General features: G+C 38.9%; 1 protein-coding gene, 2 long non-coding RNA genes and 1 pseudogene across 9 annotated transcripts in view; 3 read left to right on the top strand and 1 right to left on the bottom strand.

Moving 5' to 3' along the window:
- LOC111344229 (uncharacterized) overlaps nucleotides 1–8,516 on the top strand; it is an 18,294-nt gene extending 9,778 nt beyond the window's left edge. For all 6 annotated transcript variants that reach the window (XM_088728393.1, XM_022951438.2, XM_022951435.2 and 3 more), the window contains 4 exons: nucleotides 1–115; nucleotides 3,280–3,927; nucleotides 5,830–6,015; nucleotides 6,919–8,516. The exon at nucleotides 1–115 is cut by the window's left edge and continues 604 nt beyond it. In XM_088728393.1, coding sequence (XP_088584519.1) covers nucleotides 1–115; nucleotides 3,280–3,927; nucleotides 5,830–6,015; nucleotides 6,919–6,983 — 1,014 coding nt within the window. In that variant the 3' untranslated portion in view covers nucleotides 6,984–8,516. The remainder of the gene's footprint in view (nucleotides 116–3,279; nucleotides 3,928–5,829; nucleotides 6,016–6,918) is intronic.
- Nucleotides 8,517–20,305: 11,789 nt separating this feature from the next.
- Nucleotides 20,306–23,776, top strand: LOC148726610 (uncharacterized). The gene is made up of 2 exons (XR_015989941.1): nucleotides 20,306–20,702; nucleotides 23,497–23,776. It is a non-coding gene; the product is annotated as an uncharacterized LOC148726610 (long non-coding RNA).
- Nucleotides 23,777–23,884: 108 nt separating this feature from the next.
- On the bottom strand, nucleotides 23,885–24,720 carry LOC148726609 (uncharacterized; annotated as a pseudogene).
- Nucleotides 24,721–24,792: 72 nt separating this feature from the next.
- Nucleotides 24,793–27,358, top strand: LOC148726608 (uncharacterized). Of its 2 annotated transcripts, none has more exons than XR_015989942.1 (2): nucleotides 24,793–26,181; nucleotides 27,106–27,358. It is a non-coding gene; the product is annotated as an uncharacterized LOC148726608 (long non-coding RNA). The 2 variants fall into 2 exon arrangements; XR_015989943.1 differs by having other exon boundaries at nucleotides 26,945–27,358.
- The last annotated feature ends 5 nt before the right edge of the window (nucleotides 27,359–27,363 follow it).

Below are 27,363 nucleotides of genomic sequence, written 5' to 3'. Positions count from 1 at the left end.
AATGATGACTGTAACAATGTAAAAGGGCAAGAGAATGAAAGGGGGAAGAAGGCTAGGAAGGAAGAGGAAATGGAGGGTCCCACTGACATTTCTGAACAAAATTCAGGAAAGGAAGGTCTGTTTAATAACATCGTTAATACTGAATCTTGAACTTACCGTGTAGTGTCAACAGTATTTGGCAATATTAGTAATCGCTCATTTAAGCGCCACTTAACCACCCCTCCCAATTTTTTTAGTCCAGGTAAATCTCCTCTCTCTGATAAAAAGGCGAAAAAAGTAGCATTGCAACGAAGCAGTGATTTTTTCCAGTAGGAGGCCCACGTATGGTTTTCCCAGCGTTCCTTTTCCGTCGTGCATGCAAATAAGCAAATTCTTGAAATTTTGGACATTTTCTGTATCTCTTAGCAATGAATGAGATGGCAGTAATTGGATCTTTGTGTTTGCACAAGATTGTTTCTTAGTAGAAATACACGATTTTGGTGAGAGATCATCACTTTTCCACCGCCATTTTATCACAAATGGATTTACATGCAGGTACGAGCTGTATGTATGTTGATGCGAGATGAGTGTACGTCAGTTTTGTGTGATTGTTATTCTAGAGGGTCCCCACCAACCCTTGGTAAAACTTAATCACGTGAAAATATTTGGCCTTCCCACGCAACACGAATAATGTCCAAAACTCCTTCACGTTCACGTGAAATTCGAGACAATCGCGTTAAAATAATATTTTTACTTTTTCCAGCCTTCACCAGTTTTACGCGACAGAGGATGACGTAATGTCTCATCTTATTCGTTCAAGAACCACTAGTGGTCTGTTTTTTTACTTTTATCGATCCATATCAAGTCCACGTTCAGTCAAAATGCTGGCCAAACCACAGCCGTTCGAGAAAATACGTTCATTTCTAAAACAGTAAATTAAAATAGCCGGAAATTCATTACGCAAAACAAAATGGTTCACCAATCACATTTAATTCAGCTCTTAGTTCGTTCACGCGGACATGGAAAGATCTAATTATCTTAAATCTCTCTCGAAAAAAATCGCCCTCTGTCGTACAAAAATATTGGGGACCCTCTTTGCTTAGTTGTTGCTTTGTGAAGGGATGGAACAAGCGATGAGAAACACAAGGAGATCAGTAGCTTGAGTTCAAGTTCGTTTGAGAAAAAGCCAAAGGTTTTTTAAGCTGCCACCCCTCGCTATTTGAACTACAAACACAGTTACGCTTTCCTCAACACCAAAAGTTGTTAGTGATTTCTTCGGCTGATCTAACTGTCTAATCATGGTAGTTTACCATAGCTGAGGAATTCCTTCCAATGCTACGCTTAGTAGCCAACGCATCCCATAGAATCGCCTCTATTCGTCTTGTTTTAGGAACTTTTAAAGATCCCAGAATCGGCTTTTTCCATGTTCACGACTAAGAAGTAAGGGGAATGGGGCAGGTTGGCTCATGACGTCATCTCGGGCCCCGAACCAATTTGACATAATTCATAGACTATCATTTCGCGAGAAAGCAGTCACAGTACAACCAAGGAAAGAACTATGGAAAGAGGGTATGTTGTTAGAGGCTGCAGCAGCACGGCTACCTTAGTAGATGGTTCGCTCTTCACACCAACCCGTATTCGGAGGACAACCCCCTAGAAGCGAAGAGATACAGAAGGAAATAGGTTGGTTTCCCTTAAATGTGTGACTCCTTCTTTTTGTAGCTTTCGCTTTTAATCCGTGAGTAGCGTCACAAGATAAAGTACAAAAGAAAGGCAAATCGCAATAACGATTGCATCACAATAACGATCGCAATCACAATCACTTTAAAGAACTGTTTTGCAAACCAGAACAGCTACACGAAGGTAAAACTCTCTCCAAAATCTCATGGCACTTGCAACCCCCTGAGGTTGTCACGTGACGCGCAGCGTAACGTAAACCGGAAATGAAACTAAAACAGAAATCAAACGGTAGCCCACTTTTCGCATGCGATTTTTAAATCTTCTGCCTTCAAAGTGTAGCTGTTACAAGAATATCTTGTAATGATTTTCCTTTTTGGCATCATTATTGGGGTGGCTCCTAAAATATTGCTCTTTAGTTCAGTTGAATTTGAGTAGCGTGCCACTTCTCTATCACCGTCTTCTAGAGGTTGGGTAAAACCAAGCGACATTGTGTTACAAAAGGCAATTTTTTTCTGTGCTATTTTCCTCGTTTTCAAGTCATCTTTCTCTTCCAGTAGAATTAAGTTCAGAGTTATATTTGTCCAGAATTTCATCTGGGTATCCTCTCTTCACGCGTATTTTGAAAATTAGCTCGTTTTATTTTAGGCTTTTTGGTCATGTGCCCTTCTCGAGATGAGCTTGTAGAGTCCGATAGAGTTCTTTCTCAGTATTGTCAGGCGTTTCTTGACTCCATTTCATCGAGGTCTCGCCAGCTTTCGGCGCATAATTTATTTCCACCATCTCCGCATCATATTCCTATCGATTAGAAACTTTGAATGTTTGAGAGTCATATAGTCACTGTATGAGTTTGAGTCTCTGGATGGAAGATCTTTATTTAGGAACTTTATGATAGGTCCTTGATGTTTAAGAAAGGGAAATTCCCAGAAGCATGTCATGCCACCGCTTCTTAAAGTAGCACTTGTAGCGTGGCTCGTGGAATGATATAACAACCTTCCCCGAACAAGTCCTAAGATGATTGAGCTTTGACTGCTTGTAGAATGGTGTGGTACTTTCCCAATTGCGATAATTCGCTCACTGTGATTATCAGAAAAACAAGGAAATTTATTTTATTCAAAGAAGATTTTTGGGTTTAGTGGCGCTTAAAATGTGCTAAAACTTGCAATTGGGGATGCCACCATTTGCTTCTTAACATGGCTGCCTACCTGAGTTGTAGCAAAGTATTGCTCCTTGTTTCTCTGTGTTTTTATGTCAATCTTCCTTAACAATTAGGAGCTAAAATTATATTTTTGTGAGGGTTAGTCAGTGAACTCTACAGTCAAAGTTTTCGGCACATTTGAATGGTTTTGTGACTCTTTGGAATCTGAAACAATTGTTAGTGGTAAATTTGACATCATTTTACTAACGAGAGGTTAAAATCATATGGTTCCTGAAACACATTTCATTGTTGATTTAGAAGTAAAGGACCTTTCTCAATTTTTTCGTAAGAAGTCACAATTAAGTTATTAGTCAGACTAGTGACGTTGGTGAAAACAGTTCATACTGTACTAATGAAAAATTATTCATAAACAATGTTTAGTTATAGGTACACATGTGGTCAGTTTGTAGTACTTTATTTTGTAGAAGATGAATCAGCAGGGAATGCCAAAGTCAACCCACCAAAGGTTAAAGGGATTAAAATTCCAAAAATTAGTGAGCTTCCTGAAACCTCTCTTCCTTGGAAAAATGTTGAACTCCCAGTTGATTTCCTGTTATTCACCGTGCAAGACTGTGAGTTGGTTTCTTGCCTTGCCTTCCTGAAAGAACCCACTAGGTATTACCACATCACCATTGGCCACGTATACATTGGCTGCCTGGCTAATAAACCGGGACACAGAATTCGAATTGCGTTAAAGAAATGCTCCAAAGGTTCTGTTTATCCTGGGGGTTCTTTGTCTACTTCACAAAAAGCCATCTCGCTTTTGAGTCCCAAGGCCATATTTTCTGTGGGTGCATGCAGTGGTTTAAGAAGCAAGAAAGAGAGAGGAAAGGTCAAGCAGGGAGATATAGTTGTCTCATCAAAGCTGATAAGAGGTGCATTCAAAACTCCACTCAGCAGAGATATGAGCAACATTATCGGACATATAGCTCATGGATGGAAAGCGCCTTTGCAAAATGCGGATGTAGATAGTCCCAAGGTACACTGTGGAGCACTTCTGAGTTTCTCGGAGGAAAATAAGGACATAATTGGCCATGATCAAGAAGCAATTGCAGTCGAAATGGAAGGCGCAGGTGAGAATCATAATAATTATAATTGATGAGTCAGGAACTTTTCAGCAGTGTTTCAAATTCCACCTCCTTTCTGGACATGTAGTCGGTAGGAATTGATTTAAAAGACCGTTCTGGAATTGTTTTTGTTGGTCCAAGGAATGACATACAATGGTGAATTTTCAGGAATTATATTATGTCTAACATAATTTATTTTGGGTCAGACTGCGGGACCTTTTTGCCATTTAGAGTGACTGAAATGTCTCTCAGACATAATTTTACCAGTTTTGAGATTTTTTTGTACCAAAGAAAATAACTTAGCGTACAAAGTGGTATGTTGCTCGCACTAATCAGATCGCGGCATTAGGGTATGCTTCTCGCTTTTTGCTACCTTGGACTCAACTCCATCGCGGGTTAATTCCTTGTATTTGAACATCCTGCATTTTATCACGTATTTTGCACACATGGGTCAAAGTCCTGATCGGCAGCAACCAATCAAGAAGCCCCCTTTGAAATATGATCCTTTTCTCTTTATTCAGTGGATTTTTATTCGATTAACAGCTGTCTTTGGTTAAAGTGCACCAAAAGCCAAAAATTGTTTTTCGCTTAACGAAGTAAGCGTATTTTTGGAGTATTTCTGTGCAAAAATTTTTTTATTTGCTCAAATCTTCAATTTTCTGTGCCCAGTCAAAATACGGAAAATCGGCCGCCATCTTGGCTCACGACCGAGTTTAAAGAGGAATGGTTCTAGCGGGTAACGTGACGTCAAATCGAGAACACGAAAGTCTGCATCTCACACATTTTCACTTGTTTGGGAAGGTTGTCGTTGATATTGTCCGAAATATGTCGAACTAGGTGTGTTGTATAAGGAATGTATGAAGCGCGATATCCTCTTGCAAATTTCGCACGTTGCTACATCCTCCTACAACACACTTAGTCGGCATATTTTCGGACAATATCAACTGCAACTTTCCCAAACAAGTGAAAATGTGCGAAATGTAAACTTTCGTGTTCTCGATTTGACGTCACATTACCCGCTAGAACCATTTCTCTTTAAACTCGGTAGTGAGCCAAGATGGCGGCTGATTTTCCTCATTTTGACTGGGCACAGAAAATCGAAGATATGAGCTAATCAAAAAGTTTTTGCAAAAAAATACTCCAAAAAAAAATACGCTTATTTCGTTAAGCGAAAAAAATTTTTGGGTTTAGGTGAACTTTAAGACCTATTGGACTTACAATAGAGTTTCCGTTTCCTTTTGTAGTAAAATTGCGTGGGTTGAAATTTTTTTAGGCAACTAAGTGTAAACGAAGAATTTCGATTTTCTCTTTGATAGGCAAGGTCTCCTTCGTAACCGATGTTTGGTCTAGTCACGCAACAGGCTTTCTCTCCAACGGAGGAGAGGAAGGGCGTTGTGTGACGAGGCCGGCGAAACAACGGCTGAGAAGGAGACCACAATAAGCGTCCAAGCTCAACCAACCCATCCATCAAAAATTACTCTTGTATGCGTGGCATGCCTATGTTGTGTCCAAGTGGCAGAACGAAAACAAAAACAACATGAAAATCTTTATGTCCTCAGCATTTCGAACCTATTAATAGGAATTTGGTATGCTCGATCAGATAGCTGTGAATTGTCAAAAACTTGTCATTTGAAAGATGTCTAAAGTATTTTTCTAAATACGTTGAAGCTTGAAAACAAGAATCACAGTTCCTGATAAGTCTAAGTCAAAAGTCAAAAGTTTGTCTACTGAAAAATGTAGTTTTACAGTCTCCTGACAAGCTTTTCTATCTGACTACATTGGTATTACTAACTTCCTCTGGTGTTCATGTTTACAAATGTTTGGGATGCTAATTTTAGTAAACTTAAGTTAAAAAAAGAGATTTTTATAATAGAAAGTAAATTTAAAGAAATATTTCTCTCTTTCCAGATGTTTTCGCTGCAGCCTATAATTTAAAGACCGAATGGCTGATAGTGAAAGGTATTAAAGACTTTGTAAATGATAGATCTTCCAATAAGCAGTGGGAAGAATTTGCCTGTGTGATGGCAGCATCTCTTGTGGCCAACTTATTGGGTGATACAGAGGTGTTCAAAGATTGGCCTCACTTTAATGCAGGTATTCTGATCTCAGTCGACTTTCTATTCTCTTTTAAGGGAAAAATCTGACATTTGATACTTGTGTCGTGCATTTACCAAGGACGTATCAATATGTACGCAAACCCTCAGAGTAATCGGTGGAATACTACTACAGTGAGAGCTTCATACATTTCACTTATTTTGAAGCGATTTTCTTGCTGAAAACCTAGAAAAACCAGGAGATGGTGTATCTCCCCCCGGAAATAACCAAAAGAGAAGCTCGTTTGTCTGTTTAAGTTTTGGGTAGACCCTTTAAACTGGAAAAGTTTCATGGTAATTGGGGAGATGGCATGTAGCACAACTGCCTGGTGCTCTAGTGGACACGTTCTTAACTTCTCGTGTATGCGCAGTGTTTGACCGCTGTGTTCATTAGTATATACCACACCAGTTGATTCCGTAGTGAATAGCAAGGACTATTTACCTCCAAGTAGCTTAAAGGGGAAAATCGCGTGTCAAGAGTTCAATTTCCGACCATTTTTCGGTCTGTGGAAAAAAATAAATTTATGTTTGGTATCTGTGTGGTATATACTTCGCGCGGCTCGGTAAATATCCACCACTATTCACCTCCTTTTCGGTGAGTAATTGTTAATTATTAAGTCCCTGGTTAATCAAAGTTTGAAAAGTACTTTACAGTGTATGAGTGAAAACGGAAAAGAGAACGTTTCACAGTCCTACATGATGCATACGATATATGCGACTATGAGATTTTCCAATAAATCAGAGTAAGACCGAGAGCTTAAGGTCTATATTCTCTTAAAAGCTTGCGGGCCAAGTGTCCTGTCCTCAAAAGAGCGCTATATCAGAATTTAATACAGCTGAACTATTTGTCCTTGTGTTCATGTTATTTAAAAGACTTTAAGAATTTTCCAATTTTATCTTTCAGCCCCAAGTTCCTCATCTGCAGCCTTAACATCATCTGACCGTGAATACAGTTGCACAATTTTATAATTCCTTTATTCATTCCTGAAGGGCACTTATGATCGCGCGTTTCTTCCTCAGAAAAATCTAAAAGTTCTTTAAACTCTCTATTCACCCTCAGAGAGTTATATGTATTTCGATTCTTTGCGTTATCAGGATTAATCTCTAAAAAAATTTTTTTTGATTGATTAAATATTTCCCGAGATATGCCGCCTCAAGGTTCGTCCTTTGGCAACGGCCTTCTGATTTGGCCGGGCTAAGTTAACACTGGTAACTAATGTCTCAGTCCTTCTCAGTCCTTCTCTGTCCTTCTGACAGTCCTTCTCAGGACTACACTCACCCGGACGATCAGACTACACCTTCACATGTTACCCCCGGGTTCAAACCATTTACTGCACTGGTAACTAAAAGTCCCTCATGACATCACAGCAAGAGCATCTCTCGATCGATGTGCCACATTCACTTGAATATGCCTTTAGACGAATATAGACACATGTTCTTATACAAGAAGTTAACATTAGTTGTTTCTGTGACCTCACTCGGCCCAGTAATTCTCTTCCGACCAAGTCAAAGAGGTGTGGTCAAAAGAGTAACTTTGAGGCGGCATACCTCGGGAAATATTTAATCAATCGCAAAATTTTTTTTGTAGATTAATCCTGATAACGCAAAGAATCGAAATATATATAAATCTCTTAGGGTGAATAGGGACTTGAAATATCTGAACGGCCGTTGGCACCCCCCCCCCCTTCCCCCCCTTCCTCTCCCATTCAGGAAAACATTGCAAACATTCTGCAGCGTTGGAAACTTCGTACGCGATATCGCAATACATTCTCACTCCCAAATGTTGTCACGTTATTACGTTTAAGCCACGTTATAGTAACGTGGTGAACTAGTGTAAAAAAGTAAGGGTAAAGCCTACTCAGGAGCCATGTGGATCATCGGGCCGGCGCTTAACTCCGGTTTCCGCAGCATGATGGGATGCTAATCCATCGCAGGGTTACCCCCAGCATTGAATTCGCCGGTACCCATTTAATACACCTTGGTGGAGAGAGGCACTGTGAGAGTAAAGTGTCTTGCCTAAGAACACAACGCAATGTCTCGGCCGGGGCTCGAACCCGGACCACTCGATCCGGAGTCGAGTGCACCAACTATGAGGCCAACGTGCCTTCGCGTAAAATTGTGTAATTTCATCTCATTGTTGAACTAAAATGCCCAGCAAATATGGTTACTGTTCCCAATCGGTAGAACGATCAATCCAAAGGAGTCGTCGCACAGAGCAATTGATTTTACCTTTTAATTTCACGTTGGAATGAACTACGGAGTCTCATACAATCTTTTTCTTCCTTCGTCTCCTACGTGTCAAAAGTGCGCCCGCGAAACAACAAAGCGGTAAATTCGTCAAAATCACCGGGGCAACGAGATAATCATTAAATGGCTAAATAATTACAATTTTTTTATTCTTAACAGTTACAAATCAGATTGTATATCATCTCAAAGCGTTATCCTTGTAGTTAGTCTCCTCCTATTTTATTTCTTAGCCCGCCATTAAAATTGGCGCCTCCAGATTGAAAAGACTTATTACTTGAGCTTCCGGTGGAAAAGCGCAAGTTCTAATTTTTTTTTAAGTGAAACCCAAATCCGAGTCAGGACGTCCGTGGAAATTTAAAGTCTTTTACCTTGAGATGTGGTGTTTGAGAGGACAACAGGGAAGAACCTTGCAAACTCAAACTCCCTAGAGAAACGAAAAATGGTGGGAGTTATTAGTGGGGATTCGAGTTATCGGGGTTGGGGATTACGCCGATTCAGGAAAAAAATCTGGAAGTTGCATGGAAGCGAGGCCTAAGGGCTCTTAAAGGCTTTTTGCGGTGAAAACAAGTGCATTCTCGAAAGTTTTGGGGCTCTCATTCAATCTCATAATCAAATAATGCAATTTGCAAGCAAAATAAAACGAAAAATAGTCATAAGACATGTGCTGCAGCCATGTGCAACAACCGCAGTGAAAATCGGACGGATCTGACCTACCATAAGTTTGCATCAGATCCTGAAACAAGTAGAAGTGGGAAATTCTCATGCGAAGAGGAGATCAGAAGTTTAAAAACATTGAGAACAAGTATTGTTCCGAACATTTCTTACCTAGCGATTACAGAATAGGTCTCACCGGACATAAAAAGGATTTAAAAAGAGGAGCCATCCCCTCTTTTTTTCCTTGGTTTTCAGACAAATCACATGTTAAAGAAGAACGGCTAAGGTTACGGACAGCGAAAACATCGCATAAGGAAATGAAAAGGTCAGCGGAATCGTCATTGAGCGATGAACTGCGAGATTCTGTTAATTTTATAGGTCCTCCAGTGATAGAACAGTTTCTTGAAGCGAAACGTTTAGAAGTAGAAATCCTTGAAAAGAACTTTCTAAAGCAAAAGAGAAAGAGTATGTTTTCACCTTTGGTCTTAAAAGCTTCTCAAAAAACTCAGCTTACATCCACTTCTATGCTGGGTTTCCAGATTGTGGAACACTTAAAGCATTTTGGAATTGTAGAGAACCAAGCGCATCCCTTCTAGCGTATTACAGCAGTGTCAGAGATGCCACTTAAGTGATCAGCGATGATGTTTTTCCATTCTTAAGTACCCCTGGAAAAAAATTCCCTGGCAGGAATGTAGCTGCACAGTGAAGTCTTCAGCCTATAGATGAATTGTGGCTGTTCTTAACTCTTGAGGCATATCTATATCCACAGTTTCTGACATCATGACTATTAATAGTAATTATCTGTTTGTAATGCTGGGAAACCTTTTAGTGTGGGCGCCTAAAGATGTCATAAAGCAACATCCTCTTACAGCCTTTCAAGGAAGATTTGAAAATGTTCGCTGTATCATTGACTGCACTGAGATCAAGTGCGAGAAACTGGGAGATCTCCAAAAGCGGAGTGAATTTTATTCAGAGTACAAATCACATAGCACATTAAAAGGACTAATTGGAATTTCACCTAATGTTTGAGTTACATTTGTTAGTAGCCTTTATGGGGGCAGCATTTCAGGAAGAAAAATCGTGGAAAAAAGTCATTTTGTTGACTTGCTGGAAAAGGGTGATCTTACTATGGCTGACCGTGGATTTGAAATAAAAGACTTGAAGGCAACAAAAAAAGCTAAGTTGTTTATACCACCCAAACGGCAGTCAACTGCCAATCTGTTTTCTAAAGAAGAATGTTTTGAAACAATGAGAATAGCAAATGTAAGAATCCACGTAGATAGGGCCATCAGACGTGTGAAAGGGTGGCATATAATTTAATCAGGTACTCCCGCTTAGCATGGCTGAGGTGGTAATTGTGAAGAAGAGACAAACGGCCGACCATCGATCAATGAGTAGGCTAAGCTTAACTCGTGTTTATCGGGACTATTATCGTTTCTGGGTCATGTTTACTACGTGTTTTCAGACGCAGTAGCCTTTCGGTTAGCTGGCGGTAGCCTGTTGGTAACCTGTCGGTAACATGATGATCTGTCGGGCGACACATCACCTAAGGGAATGCGGCGAAACTACTAAAACGTCGCTCTCTACGGATGCCATTGCAGAAATGTCAAGTTCAAAAGCTGTAAGAGTAGATGCCACTAAAAATCAGACAAATTCACAAATCACCGGCAACAGTCAAAAAATCGAATTGGCTCATATTCTATTATTAGGTAGGCCTATGGGTAAAATCAACCAAGACATATGTAGTTTGTTGAAAAATTGTTTTATTTCCGAGAAAATTGGTAAACTTCAGTGTACGCATATTTAGAGTCATTCGAAGGTCGAATTTAGCCCAATTTTGGAGACCTCGGTTGTGCCTGTAAAAGCAGTGAAAAACTTACTCATTCGACAGAATTTGAGGAAGATATTTACCCTATGTTTTCGCAAAAATTAGAATCATTATTTAAATTTGAAATAAAATATGGATTTTTCTATCTGATGTTATGTGCCGTGTGAAAAGTAGGGTAGCTTCAAAAAATTACTTTTATATGTGCTAAGTAAAATAAACGTTTGATATTTGAAATATGAGAAGTAGAAATGATAAACGTACCTTTTGTAGAGTTGTTTCTCTGGGGTTTTTGTGCTGCTATGCACACGAGGGCTTTAAATTCATAGAAATTTGGCTCTTCGGCGAGGTCGGCGACATAAAAGAAAAGACCTACTTTGTTTATCATTTCCAGCTTGAGAGCTTCAGTGGTAATAATAAATGCTTGAATACTATGAATGACGTCTTCAAAGTACTTGCAATACGGTAGAAGATGTTTTTGTTTTCTCCGAAAGCATTCGTTTTGTAGAAATAAGTAGTCATTGTTGTCACTGCGTGACTTATGTGTCACGCAATTGTCAGAGCTATATTCCCATTATGCATCATCATCATCATCATCAGTCTTTTTCGTGCCCTGTTACGCATAAGGCCTTGATACTTCTCTTCCATCGGTTCTGGTCTCTTGCAATAGTCCTCGCTTCTTCCCACGACTTCCAATCTGCCTCACTTCTTTCCTTTTTAATCGATCGCCTCTAAGTTGTTTTGGGCCTGCCCACCTTTCTCTTACCGTCTGGTGACCATGTGACGACTGCTATTACGCAGTGGTGGTTTTGCGGCATCCTCAAGACATGTCCAAGAAACTTCCGCCTCCTTCTCCTGACTTCTATGCTCATCGGCGCGGATCCGGTTTCTTTTTGTAATTCCTCCTTTGAAATGATGTACGGCCAAAATATACCTTGAATTCTCTTCAGGCACTGGTACTGAAAGGAATCAAGTTTCTCGTAATCTTTAGCATTTGTCTTCCATGTTTCACTTCCATACAAATGGACCGGCTTCACGGGGGTGTTGAATAGCTTAATCTTGGTCTTCTTACTATATTACTTGGAGCTCCACACTTTTCTCAACTTCCTGAATGGTGTCTTGGCCTTGCAAAGTCTGCTTTCTATGTCCTTACCTGCTCCCCCATCCGCACTTACACATGCTCCAAGATAAGATAAGATTCAGTATGCGAGTTTTCGATTTGCTAATGTTGAGTCCCACTGTCTGAGCTGTCTTTGTTAGCTTATCTGTCTTCTTTTGCATCTGTCCGTGATTGGTTGAGATCAGAGCGATATCATCCGCGTAGTCGAGGTCTTCTAGTTGACTGGTGAATTTCCATCTGATGCCTGTCTTTACTAGATTGGTTGTCTCTTCCATTATCTATTCCTATTATGCAAGTGGTTTGAAATTTCTCGAAAAGTTGCAGGAAATTTTTTAAAAGAAATCCGAATATTGCGAATGAAAGGTTTTGTGTTCAGATAAAAGTTCATGTTTGTTTTGGACTTGTTACTACTTATAGGCAAGTAGCAATAAAAGGTAACGTCACAGTTAGTTTCATCTGATAAAACTTAGTTGGCAACGAGTAAACAACTGAGTTTAATTATTTTGAAGAATGGAAATTTGTTGTTCATTTGAATCTTCTGTTGTGGATGATTGTGGCCAAAATCCAAAACACTGAAAAGGGGATAGGCGAATAGTACCCTTGCTGTCGTGTGACAAGGAAATGGAAGGGCATTTGGCTCATTTTTCATTCACTGGTGTGTGTTTTCACCGAGTACTGTACAAATAGAGGAAGAACTGAGTAATCTTTATGAAACGTGGAATCGTCAGGAAACTTGTGGAATTCAGAGGACTTATCTTTTGGCGCGGTATCCATCTAGCTTTCCTGGAGTTGGGCTAATTTCGCTTTGGTGAAAACTTTGTGTGGGTCTGGATCATAAACTTTATCTCTTACTTCAGGCATAGCATTAAGGATCATTAAGTTTCTTCACTCTGTGGATCACCGTCAAAACAAATAAGTTTCATCGTATCTTTCAAATCGCTTTATTGAACTTAATTTTAAAAAAAACTTCACCATAAATTTATGGTTATGCTCACCTTTCGTAAAGGGGACTTTCTTGTTACCGCCTTGGTTTACTCTCTCTTACATTTTAAACAGAGTTTTAACTGGTTTACTGTTAACTTGCAAATTTCTGAACCTTTGAACAAAGCTCCCGGTATATCCTCGGGTGTCAATTTGCCATTTTCAATATTCAATTTAACAAATGGTAAACACCACAGCGTACACTATTGAGTTATGGATGCACGCGGAAGGTTGCTAAGCACGAAAGAAGCGTAAGAGTCGCTCGAGGCGATAGCCGAGAGCGACTCTAGCTTCTTGAGTGCTTAGCAAACCTCCCAAGTGCATCCATAACTCAATAGTGTACGCTGTGGTGTTTACCATTTGTTTTATAACATAACATTGATACATTGTAGCTAAAGAGTTCCCTTTTATTAAACAAATCTTAGGCGACCAGAAAAAACAAGCGCGCGCGGAAAAATAGTCTTTGCATTTGCTCACGTCAGCAGCGTACACCCATGGGCAAATAGGGGACGCTAAATTGACCAATGAGAGCGCGCGCTTTACTTTGGTTATGTTATAATGCTTCATCTCAAAACTTTTTCGAGAGCGATTGTTTATGGAGTTTGTATTTACCGCCAGGTGACCCGAAGACCAAAGGGTCCGAAGCTGAAGCCCGAAGAAAGAAAGTCCAAAGCCTCGTTTCCATGAACTTCCGGTCTAAAATACACGTGACCAGCCCCAATAAAAAAACAACCGGAAACAAGTTCGTAGTAGGTCGCTAAAAAAGTACAACACCAGCGACTAAATGCAGGAATTGCACCGACCTGTTATTGGGAGATATAACTAGCATTTCAATTCCAGTTAATATTTAACAGCTACTGTAAACAAAGCCAAACAAAATACTGGTATAATATTACTAGAAAGATCCCAAACGACGATAAGCATCTCATCAATAAGCTTCGCTTGTGCGTCGCAACGATTTTATAAAAAGCTTATAGACAGCGTCGAATTTCCCACTCCAGAAACTATGAGGAATCTGGGCACGAACTTGACTCGTAGGGTATTTTCTGGGATCGTTTGGGTGGACGCGCGAAACTTCAAAATGGCGGCAGAGAAAGCCATTTTTTCCAAAAACGTTATTATCGAAGAAGACACTCCCGGAGCGAAGCTTCCTCGAGAAAACGTTGAAGAGTGTACTCTACCACGGCTTAGACGATGGCTGTTGTGTAGAGGAGCGAAAACAAGCGGCAAGAAAGCCGATCTTGTCAAGAGGTTTGCTTAGACGATGTTTTTGTTATTGATCATTTGTCAGGGTTTGTTATTTTGACATCGTTGCTTTACGGTTTATTTTAGATATAACGACTATGTCAAGGGAGGCCTTCACTTAAAAACCTTACGAGATCCGGATGGAGGTGTGCATCTTGCGCGAAAGAAAGTCTTACTGGGTTTAATAGATGAAGTAGACCCTCCACATGTTACTGATATTTTCCCTAAGGATGGTTTCCATGAGGATCTTACTGATTTGCCACATGTAAGAATTCTTGGTCGACCTAGTTGCAAAACTGGGGGGCAATCAAAACATTTTCGATCATAAACTCCATAGCTCATGTTTTTCGCTGCATCCCTCACCATACCAAAGCAAAGCATTAGTGTTTTATGATTGGGAAATCCAGTGTAAAAAGCAATGTCTGAGTCCTTATCTTTGAACTGATTAATGTAAAATCTAAGTAGTCCCGTTTGGGTGGCAAAATTTACTTTTACCGCTTCATAACATTCAGTTTGCAAAGATTCATTTTTGTTGCGTATTTGTTCCGTTTGCATACCTTGATCACTTGTGAGCAGCACATCCTCCGTCTGACAGAGATCACTTTCTAGCAAAGGGTCTTCGGAATGGACTTTCTTTACAATTTTTTCGGAAGAAACACGCTTTAAAATACGTCGAGTTTCCACATGCTTAGACCACGGAAAAATTGAAGGTAAATGAAGCCTGCTGCGCTTATGTCCACCCTCAAAGTGATCTCCACAAATACGTGTATTATCGGCGTCGATTTTTAATGTTGCATTACGAATTAGAATTTTGTACTGTTTTCGTAATTTCTTGTCCTTTGGAATTCGGTAATACGAAAGCCCATCCTTGGTTCTGTAATTATTCGTACATCCAGGAAAACAACAATTAGCATGCTTTACCATTTTTTTCTTTAGTGTTTTGCGAAAACTTTCCTCGCTACCGCCATTTTGAAGTTTCGCGCGTCCACCTAAACGATCCCAGACGACCCTACGAGTCAAGTTCGTGCCCAGATTCCCAATAGTTTCTAGAGTGGGGAATTCCGCAGAGATCACTTCGAAGCTTTACGCACAAGAGATTAACACTGAATCATGTGTCATACCATAGCAATTAAATTTCCCCTCTTTACTGACTTACATTTCGAATGGTCAATGGAAGCAGTAAAATGTACAGAAAATAGAATTTCAGACGGGGGTTCGTGTCACATCAAGAGCACAAGACATGTTGTTCGGATGGAGAGATTGGTGTACACTGGTGCGATTCCTATGCAATGTCGCTGTACAGACTAAATGCAGGAATTGCACTCTGCTCTGATTGGCTACTGAAAACATTAAAAATAAGCGGGAAATTGCCGCGCTTTCTCTGCGTTTGCTTGAGAGGACAACACTTACGTACCTGCAAAATAGCAATTCATTCGGTTCTATTTGATTCGTATTTGATAACTCTGATACAGCCCCCTGGTTAAAATGCAATCTAGTGAGTATGACGAATTTTACGTTCCCTGTAGCCACTGGTGCAGATAAAATAATTTTTTGTGACCGAGAATACGACACGTGAAACGAAGCAAAAAAGGTTCAAAATACAACAAAAATTACACTAATCTTAAGGCCCATGGGAAGATTAGTTTTGTAAATTTTAAATCTGAGTGTGAAAATGATGGATGTAAGAAGGGTTATCCAGACCAGGCCCCTAGGCATGCAGATCAGTGGCAGCCAGAGTAGGTGTGAGGGGCATTAAAATTTTTATTGTGGGTTCCTCAAATTAATAACCTTTGATATCTTTCAGTTTCTGTAAAAATAAAAAAAGTAGTCTTGCATGTAGCTGTTAATCAAAATCAGAGGAATCTTGCATAGAGGCATACCTGCCATTCCCCTCCCCCTGAATACTTGACTAATGGCTACAACAGTTAGTGCTTCTGATTGGCAGCTACATGAATGACCCACTTTTTACAATTTTTATAGAAACTGAAGGATATCAAACTTAAATTTCAACTACCTGTTTCTATCAGTCAGTTTATGCATCAAACTTAAGCAAAAACAATTATAAAAATAGAATAATTATAAAAATAATGCCATTTCATGTCAGTAAATATTTCAACATATATTCTACAGGTATCACGTGACTGGTCAAAGTGCAGTAAGCAAGCTACTTGCCTTGCACTTACAAATTTTTCCCAGAGACATGCATTTGAAATGAGGCCTCCACAAGGGAAGTATCCCAGGGACGCCAATGTTGAAGTTGTGGGCTCTGAAAAAGTCAGAAAAACAACAGACCCATTTGCACTGAATACCATTCCATCATTGAGTTTGCTGCAACAGTGGAATAGCCACCTTAGCTTCTTTGAGAAAGAGGCAAGGGGCTATTACTATTTAGAGCATGGTTCCCACCATTACAGCACAGCTAATCTTCAGGATATGGTGAAAAGGCACTTTGCAAGAGATGTACAAAATGCAGTCCAAGCAGAACTTAACTGGTTTGCACAACTCTACTTGAAACCTGTCAATATGAAAATATATCTGCCTGATAATGCTATCAAATAATATGTGAAGGATACACCATCTACTTATCCTTCAAAATACTCTTTTACCAAAGTAAAAAGAAAATTTGACTCTTTTTTTGTAAAATTTACAATGTACAGCTATAAAAATATGATATTTTATTTAATTTAAAGGTATCAATGAGAAAAAATTGGATGCAGAGAATGGATGAGTAGATCCTGATGATTGGCTTTGTGATACCTGCCAAAAATCAAGGGATGACATGAACATGATCCAATGTGATGGTTATTTAAAGTGGTTTGGATGGTAAGAGGCAAACACTTTGCAAATTTTTATTACATTTAATTCTAACATGATGAACAAAATTGAAAGACATGGTATTGCATGTGTTTCTTAACAACAACAGTATGACAGTCCTGTTATTCTTATTTTATTCATTTTAATGCTCTATTAATTTTACTTTAATGCACATATTTCAAGTTAGGTAAATCATAATTTATTTTTATTGACAATTATCATCATTATTGATTCAGTTAAAAAAATTATCATTTTAATAAAGTCACTAAGTTAACAAACTTGTTTCTATCTGACACGGCTGGGGACTGTGCACAACTAACAGATGAACCTCAAGAGGATGATTGGTTTTGCAACACTTGTTACAATAAAAAGAGAGATGCAGGCCTTAGTACATAACTCTTGATACAGATCACCTTACATAATTTATTCACAATGTTAGATACGGCAATAATATAAGTGCCTTTTTTTTTTCTTAATTGTGTGGTTCCAAAAATTATTTGTATCTTTGTGATACTTTGTAAAAGAGAAATAAAGGAAAATGCTATGAAAGGTGATAAATGAGAAATTTTAAATCAGCCCCTTCTATCTATCTGGTTGTTGTAGATTGTAATCTAATCTTATTGTATCTTATCTTGTGCTTTCCTGAAAATATCACCTACATGTCAATTGGTAGGTTTGTCAATTTGTATTAAGCTTATTTAAAAAGAACTTTAAGGTATCAAATTGCAACCGGAAGTTGATTATTATTGTTTCTAAAACATGAATGACTGAAATAGCATTTTTGGCCCAATTTGGGAACTACGCTAACTGTTTCAAACTCAGAACTTTGCCTTTGTCCACTTCCTGATACCTGGCTAATACTATTTTTCCTCACTTACCTTTCCCTTCTTCATCTTTAATGAAGCTGTCGTTGAAAAATTGTTCCCAAACTTAGCGTAGACAACAATCTATCTTTCCAATCTGTTCGGCAGCTTCGGTAAAGCGCCACCCACATTTTCCTCTTCAAGCTATTGTTGTCCGGGCTGTCATTCAGTGCCATTGCTTCATTTAGTTTGAACAGCGATACCACAGGAATCGCACCGTTTGCAGACCGTTTGCATGTGTCAAATATCCGGGTTTATTTTACTCTTTTTGCTCCTGATCTAAACTTTGGCAAGATTTCAGAAATGTCGCTTTTTATTGCAGCATAGCTTCTATTCATTTCCTTTTTTAACAAAAGATACCCAAAACATACACCAGTTTTCCCACAAAGTTTCGGTGCAATTCCTTCATTTAGTCAGTACAGCGGTTTTCCACAGGAATCACACTGGTAACACACTTGTGACATATTCCCAACTCTCAGTAATATAATACATTACAGTTCACGCGTTTCTTCCCATAATTATTATTATACTGCCCGTATTATTATACGGGCCTTCTTGTCTGTTCTTTCTCGCCATGCGACCCAGTTTTGTGTTGATATTCTCGAGGGTTTCCTCGGGTAAACTTACCACACGTACTATTATTCTGGACCAGCAGGCAGAATTCGAACGCCAGCCGCCTTTGAATTATAGTTAGCATTGCGTGACAGAAGAACAGAGAAAGCTTTCTGTACAGGAAAAATGACTCTTGGGTTATGTGAATAAATAATCGATTTCTACTGTATTTCGCAGCTAAAATAGATTCTGACGGTCGTTAAGCTTTCTCTGCTGGAAAATTCTCGTTAAAAAATTAGCAATTCTTTTGACTAGTGGAGGGTCTTCGTTTTCGTAGTACGAAAACGAAGACCCCCGGACTTAATTTTCGTACTACGAAAGCGAAGACCCCCGGTCTTTGTTTACGTACTACGAAACCGAAGACCCTTTATTAAAAGCAGACAATCTTTTGAAAGTACGATTGTAGAAGTACCCCGAGCACTAGTAGTTGTTATTTCAGCTTTTGATAGGTTAAGACAGTTTGCGTGTGATTTTTCTTAGTCTTTCTTCAGCCACTACTGCTTTTGGCTCTTGGATTTGGTTTACTATGCATTGAGTCCAAGTTTAGACTAAAATATTCCGATCGCTCCTTCGTTAGGGATGTCTGTTCCAAACTTGGACTCAAGGCATAGAAAAACAAATCCAAGAGCCGAAAGTAGTGGTGGCTGAAGAAAGACTAAGAAAAACCACGCGCAAACTGTCGTAACATATCAAAAGCTGAAATAACAATTACTAGTGCTCGGGGTACTTCTACAATCGTACTTTCAAAAGATTGTCTGCTTTTTATAAAGGGGCTTCGTTTCCGTACTACGAAAACAAAATTGGCTCGCATAGCGAGCCATAGCGAGAAAGAACTCGGCTCGCATAGCGAGCCAATTTTTCCACAAAATTGGCTCGCATAGCGAGAAAGAACAGACAAGACGGGCCGTAGAATAATACGGGCAGTATGATAATACGGGCAGTACAATAACGGGAAGAAACGCGTGAAGTGTAATTTATTATATTACTAAGCGTTGTTACTGTTTAATGTGCGTTCAACTTGTAATTTCTACGGTTTTCTGTTTACAAGGTCTTCGTTTTCGTACTACGAAAACAAAGACCGGGGGTCTTCGTTTTCGTACTGCGAAAACGAAGACCCTGCATTAGCCAAAAGAATTGCTTATTTTTTAACGAGAATTTTCCACAAGAGAAAGCTTAACGACCGTCAGAATCTATTTTGGCTGCGAAATACAGTAGAAATCGATTATTTATTCACATACCCCGAGAGTCATTTTTCCTGTACAGAGAGCTTTCTCTGTTCTTCTGTCTCGCAATGCTAACTATAAATCAAAGGTGGTTGGCGTTCGAATTCTGCCTGCTGGTCCAGAATAATAGTACGTGTGGTAAGTTTACCCGAGGAAATCCTCGAGAATATCAACAGAAAAATGGCTCGCATAGCGAGAAAGAACAGATAAGACGGGCAGTATAATAATAATTATGGGAAGCGTTGTTACTGTTTAATGTGGGTTTAACTTGTAATTTTCACGGTTTTCTGTTTACTAGGTCTTCGTTTTCGTATTACGAAAACGAAGACCGGGGGTCTTCGTTTCCGTAGTACGAAAACAAAGACCGGGGGTCTTCGATTTCGTATTACGAAAACGAAGACCCTGCATTAGCCAAAAGAATTGCTTACTTTTTAACGAGAATTTTCCTGCAGAGAAAGCTGAACGACCGTAACATTCTATTTTAGCTACGAAATACAGTAGAAATTGATTATTTATTGACAGAACCCAAGAGTCATTTTTCCTGTACAGAACGCCTTCTCTGTTATTCTGTCACGCAATGCTAACTATAAATCAAAGGCGGCTAGCGTTCCTGCTGTTCCAGAATAATAATAGAGAGCTTAAGCACCAGACGTTCTTGACAACACGAACGGCAGAGAAGCCGCGTAAGACTGGGTCGAGGCCTTCGTTCTTGGCGTACTCGAGATATGACCTTAATGAGCAAGGGAATAAGTTTCTTTACACCACTCTCTTGACAGAATGAATAATTCGTCTTTCATATTCATTAGGCGACTTGAAATTTACCACTTCATAGTTGTGTAAACAATGCGAACAAACGAGCGAGCATGAAGTTTTCAGTGCATGATCTGGATGCCCAGAGGACCATTTCTCATCTTCTAAATTCGTTAACCACAGCGAGATTTGGTATTAGGGACTTTAAGATACCTGGACGGCTGTTTCAGCGGACGGCTGACCGGAAGTAATTTTACACTTGTAGACTGTATTGCGTATGTCTGCACAACACGTGTTGCCGTCCAGTTGTTGTCGAGGACTTCGGAATTGGAGTTTTGCCGTCCACAAGTGAACGTAAGCACATTTCACGAGCATTTCTTTTAAAATTCATTATTTTTCCATTGAAAAGGCTGTCCTTACTGTTATTTCTTGTTTTGATAAACAAAAGTTAAAAATTTAAGTGTAAAATACCATCGAGAATGAGTGTTTGTTTGCTGTGCTTCGCAGTGATGGCGAATATGTCAACTAAACTTGAATGAAATTGAATTTTCTGGCATCTGTTTCCAGAATTATTTTGCTCACTCCATGTATCACGTAAATTACTGCTATTCACCATAAATGTTCAGCCATAAGTTAAATTCTTCGTACTCGTAGTATGGCAGCTCTAAGTTAACTGGCTCATTAGCTTCGTACAGAAACAGGAACTCTTCGTCAGTCAGTAGATTTTCTTCGTAAAGAATAACAATCATTTCGCGAGTCTTTTTAAAATATGCCATGATTTACGAACAGAGCTAGAAACTTCAGGTTCGCTGCCGTCCTCCGTTCAAACAACCCGCTCCTTAACGTAGAAAGTTTCTCGCCAACAAAGTCGGTTTCGGCCCAGTCCTCCGCGCCTAATGTTACCGCCCTCGAGGGCAGCCGTCCACAGCCGTCCAGGTATCTTAAAGTCCCTATTCTTATGTTTGTAGACGGTTGCTCAAAACCTAGCAGGTATGCATACGATATACAATGTGCAGTTACAAAATACAACCGATGCACAAAGACAATCATCTATCTCATTTTGCACTTTGTTATTGTATCTAAATGTCGCTTGAGTGTCTTAATTCTAAATTATCGCTCAAAGTAATTTGTGATAAGCTTAAACCAGGTTTAAAAAAATCTTAGTTGTGCATCTGATGATTCAAATGGACATGAAATCAAATGACTTAACTCACCCAGACTTGGCGAGAAGATTGTCTGCCATTGTCGAATCCCGTTTATTCTATCGATTAAGCAAAAACCACTTTACGCGCTACGAAAACGTTTTTTATTCACTTAATGAAAAGCAGAAGAGCTTTTTATGGTTTTGAGTTAATAACTTATCTCCTATGAACAAAATAACAGCATATTTTTGTGGCGTCCTACCTTTAACCTGAAAAGTGGTGTTCTAGCGTCTGCGACGTCACCACGTAAACGTCATGACATGCGCGGTATGTACATAGTTCCTCCAATGACTTCCGGTGGGCGTTCGTGACCGCAAGAACGTCTGGTGCTTAAGCTCTCTAATATGTGTTGTAAGTTTACCCGAGGAAACCCTCGAGAATATCAACACCGAATTGGCTCGCATAGCGAAACAGAACAGACAAGACGGGCCGTATGATAATACGGATAATAATGGGAAGAAACGCGTGAAGTGTAATGTATTATATTACTAAGCGTTGTTGCTGTTTAATGTCTGTTTAACTTGTAATTTCTACGGTTTTCTGTTTACAAGGTCTTTGTTTTCGTAGTACGAAAACGAAGACCGGGGGTCTTAGGTCTTAGGTCTTTGTTTTCGAGGGTCTTCGTTTTCGTAACACCCACCAAAATAGAGGATCTGGTGCTAACATTGCTGGCGGTCTCCGGTTGCCTAATCTTGTTGCAGGTTCAGGCGATAAATTCTATCATGTGCACCGCAGTATTTCTGAGGAAACGCAAATTATTATTGTAAGGAAGTTTAACGTCAGCCACACTTAATCGCCGACGACGTAGATGGCTTGGCATCTGTCCAACTCAAATTTGCCTCAGTGGCATCTGGATCTACTCTTGCCCTTTTTGGGGAGGCTCAGTCACTGTCGATCGAACGACGAAACAACACTGGGCTTGGTAACCATTCCATTTCGAATGTTCCCGGAGTTGTCGTTGTGTGTAAACGGTCAGGAATCCGAATATCCTTTCAGTGTAAACGCCTACGAATCCGAATACTCCAAAATTGATGAATCCGGAAACATTTACGAATCCGGAAAACTCTCCTCTAGTGTAAACCTAGTAGTAAGAAATCGCAATTTCAAGGGCTGTGAAGAATATCACGAGGCACTCTAACGTCCTCATAAAGAGTGAAGGTTAATTTAGGGATTGGAAAAATATAACAAGGAACTATAGTCAATATTGGTATTTAACAACAAATTAAGGTACCAGACTGACTCAAATTTTAAAATGAAATGAATACAGCTATCCAAAATATAGTTTTGAATTGCCATGTTGCATTGGCTTCAAAGTCAATGAAAAGTTTATGTTTTTGGAGAGAAATTAAATTGTTAAGTATTTTTCCAACTAACAATCAACTAAGAATATAATTCATATTAAAACGCCATAGAAGATCTTGTTTCAGGTACAATGTCAACAATGTACACGAAAGGCATGGAATCACACTAACAGAATTAGTATTAGAATTGATCAGAAGTCTCATCATATGAAACCAAACCTAAAAAATTGCCTTAACCTTCATTTTCTGACAATTTTATGCATGCTTTGACAACACCTAAATTCTGACATCTTATAACAAAGAAGCTAAGTGTACTAATTTTTACTCATTCCTTAAAAAAGGTAATTTGTTAAAATGTCACACATATTTCCCCATCGGTTTACTTTTTTAAAACATCAGTTCTTAATCTTTTTTGTAATTAAAAGCCTATTGGGGCTGAATAAAGTATTTCTGAGTGTATGCATAAAACAACCAAGAACCGCAATTGTATAGTTTGCAATAAACACCTCAGATTCTAAACGAAAATAAGGTTTTTTTACATAATTTTCAATAACCCTTTTTGCATCACCAAAAGTAATAAATAATAAGTGTTGATTACATTGTCAGTTTTCTTTTGTTATAATTATTTTACTTTTTTTTCTATAGTTTTAACTGTACCTTGGCTTCTGGCAACCATGTTTTCTCAAACCAGTTGAGGATTTGACATCCACAACTCACTAGACTTTAAGGACTTGAGATTTGTGTGATGGACATCTTCTGTTGAAGACCTCGCCACATTGCGAAGCAAGGAAAGAACCTCCCTTTGATGGTGTAAGCCATTATCTGCTTTACGTAGCCATCTTTCTCAACATCGCTCACGATGGAAATCACAGATCTAAGTTGTTGTATCTAGAGATAAAATAAAAAATTGAGCTTTGTTGTTTGAGATTTTCTTATTGCAGCTTTGATGGCAGACTGACTCCACAGCTTCTTTGAAGTACAGAGGGAAGGAGGCCAAAATCATGCTTGCATTGTGCATGTGCATAATTCTGTTTTAAAAATTTATTGCATAAACACTGTACAAACCTTCAAATGTAGACTCAGTGTCTGTCATAAAGTACTGGGGTTTCCACTTGGGAATCCAGGCACGGAATTGTTGTTTCTTTTTGGGTTATAAAAGCCCCAACCACTGTATAGTTAACATTGGTTTTAACAACAAGGAAGAACAAGGGAAGCTCATATCTCATGGTCTTGTATGTAGCATCCAGAAGCATGATTTCATTTCCATATCTGCTCATCAAATGCCTCTGCCAAGCTGTTTGATGCAAAAATAGGAGGTTTTGAGTGATATGAGCTTTAACACTGCTACCTGTGTCAGAGGTGTTGCCAGGCACAGCTTCCATAAGGTATAGGAAGTGAGGTATAAAGAAAAAGAGATCTTCAGGATTCTCTTGTTTCCACCCCTTAATTTTCTCCTCAAGATTTTCTTGGTCAGCCTTGGATAGCATCTGTTTTACAGTTGCCTCATACATGTGGTTCCTGATATCCACATCCTTGGAATGATATCATCTGTTTGTGACTGGTGGGGGATTCTGACCAGCAAAAAGGTCATTCCTGACATAGTGTTGCAAGTGCCTTTTCATTTCTTCAACAGTTTTGACCCCTTCACCAACAAGGGTGTGGATTTTTTGAACCAGGCTCTTGACAATAGGTTGTAACATGCCACCAATCTATAGAAATAATATGTTCTCATTATTATCATTATGATTTTCGCTATCATCATCATCGTCATTATCTTTATTATTACTTACTATTATTATTATTAAAAATAAAATGGTAATTTTTTTTCAAATTGGTCAATGAAGTGAAAATTTGGCTAATTTACAACATTTTTCTCACTGTCTGCAGTTTGACTACTTATGAAAAAATCTTCATGTTGACATCCCTCATCTTTTTGATTGGGTTATACCTCTCTGATGACATGATCTTTGTGGTCCTTCTCCATGGGTTGGTTAATGTAGATTCTTCTTTAAAACTGTGGCCACATTTCCATTTTTAATATCACCCCTGAGTCTATCAGACATGTCCCTCCTTATTCACTCTGTGTTATCCAAAATCTGCATGACAGAGATGTAGATCTATTTGTTGTTCAAGCATTACTGAATCACAATAAGGCAATATTTTAAAAGGAATTAAAAAAAATAGGTGAAACTTTCCTGACATTCCTCGACCGTTTGGAGATTATCGGAACATCAGTTTCATGTATGGCGCCGATTCCATACTTCAAAATGACAAGCACACTTTTTTTTTTTTTTTATTTTAGCTGATGATCACAGGTTTTTAATCTTTCTCAGACTCGTATTATTGACTTCATTTTAATATAAAACCACTATCACACGATTGTCTGTTGACAGGTCCATGCAAAAGATATACTTGAAGATGAGAACCTGAGCCATTATATGTTATCGATTAAAAACCATTGAGGTCGTAAAGGTTGTCTCGCTCGGCGAAAGAATGAGACACATTATACCTGCACTGGCAAGCGCCTATATTTCTCAGAAAAGGTAATGTATTTTGCCCAGGCTTACGTACTGCCATGTTTTGAATGAACCCGAAGTGTTCGACGAACGCTTCCGAAGGTTACGAAGATTGGGAATGACGTCACATTCTGAAATATGGAAATGAGTGCTAACTATTTTGGTGGCAACAGAGAGGCATTTTGTCGTTCGGCGCTGGTGAAGTTTACGACGCGTTTCTACGAGGTTTCAATTGGACGATCGCCACCTTTTTGTAATATTGTTTAAAGATGGATGAAGGAGTCTGACAAGTTCACCAACACTTCTAACTCTGTGGATACTCGTGATGTTTTCTGGCTCTTCAGTTGAGGATATTTTAATGATCAAATTGCGAACAAAACGCGAAAAAAGCCCGAAAACTTGAAGTTTGAGATTTGAGTTACTGAAGATCAACAAACCTTGAAAGTTAGTCTTAAGATGTTGATGTTTTATTTTTGTGAATCACAAAGTTGTATGTGGAGACGATCGTGAGATATTTGATCCGAGGAAAGATGGACATTTAGATTTTGATCTTATTTTACTTCAACTTCGAAGTAAAATTGCGTCAAGTTTGAGGTGGCCCCCAAGCATCAAATCACTTTAAATAACATCGTCTTTTCGTTCTCTATACAGTCATATAGGACACAAGGCTTTAAAAAATGTTCCAGCTTCAGGATTAAGTTGCTCTTACTACAACCCTCGGCGAATTATTTTTTGGGAGGTTTTGATGGATTTTCCAAGTCATGAAACCCAAAACCGTCTTTGGTCTTTTTGCTCTTCAATTCTGTTGTACATGGTAGGTAGGCATGTGTCTTAACAACGGTTATGGTCTTACCTCAATCAACTCCGGTTTTGGCTTAATTTTTTTACTGTGTTTTTGTGGTAATTTTTACTATTGCCTTTTCGAGCTTCGTGTGCTAACTAGAGGAAAACCTTTGGTAAAACTTATTTATCACCTGGCCCCCAAGTCCCTCACTATAGGAGAATCCTTGTTTACAATATTTGCCTCATTAGCATAAGCAATTCAGTTTCTGATGGAGCTAAAAATAAATCAGTTCTGAATATCGAAAGGTCAAAGTACGATTAACGCGGCCAATGAATACAAGCCTGATGCATTGAATACTTTTTGTGCTACACGGGTTTAAAAACTCAAAATTTTACATAAAATGTATGAGCTCATTAGCGCTTTTGCCACCCAGAAATTTTGCAGTTTTTGATGGACTATTTCTCCTTGAATATTACACCCAAAGAGCTAAAAATTTCACCATGTACTAAGGTTTTCTAGCTCTTTAGCTGCCTGAAGTCAATTTGTATCTAACATGCTTCGTTCTTTACACAAAGCCGTATGCAAATGAGCGAAAATGTAAACAATGACGTCAGCATGAATCCGCCTATTGTCAGTTAATTGTTTAATTATCTAGCTTTCGGTCGAACTAGTCCATTAACCTCAAAAAAATGCGTGGACTTTGTCTCATGAGTAAAACTGGTGCTGTTTTCTTATTGTTCATGTGTTATTCGAAACGAATGGCGTCACCTGTATTCTGTCCTGTTCATTTCAGTAGAATGCTTTACCTTGCGAAATGAGTGTTGAGTCGAAATGCACTATGAATTTCAAACCAGTTGAGTTATATTTCACTTTGCTGTATGTGTCGTGATAATGAAATTCTTATTTCTTAAGATTGATGATATGAATTAACTTTTATGTTCTCTTCTATTTAAGGTAATGTGAAGTGACCCAATAATTGGTAGTATAGATAGAATGGATGGCTGTGACATTTACTGTGGCAAGCTGTTATTCAGGAATTTTTCATTAATCCCAGAAGCTTACTACTGGTTTAAATTATTAGTCTTTTGTTCTCTGTACACAACTTGCCTAGACTAATATGCTATATGGGAGTTATGTCTACTTTATTGTAAAATTGGTAACATTACCAATAAAATTACCAATAAAGTTTTCAGAAGTTTTGTCCAGATTTTA

The sequence above is a fragment of the Stylophora pistillata genome, chromosome 7 (genome assembly GCF_964205215.1).
Source record: "Stylophora pistillata chromosome 7, jaStyPist1.2, whole genome shotgun sequence".
NCBI lineage: Eukaryota > Metazoa > Cnidaria > Anthozoa > Scleractinia > Pocilloporidae > Stylophora > Stylophora pistillata.
This window is presented reverse-complemented; position numbering and strand designations above follow the sequence as displayed.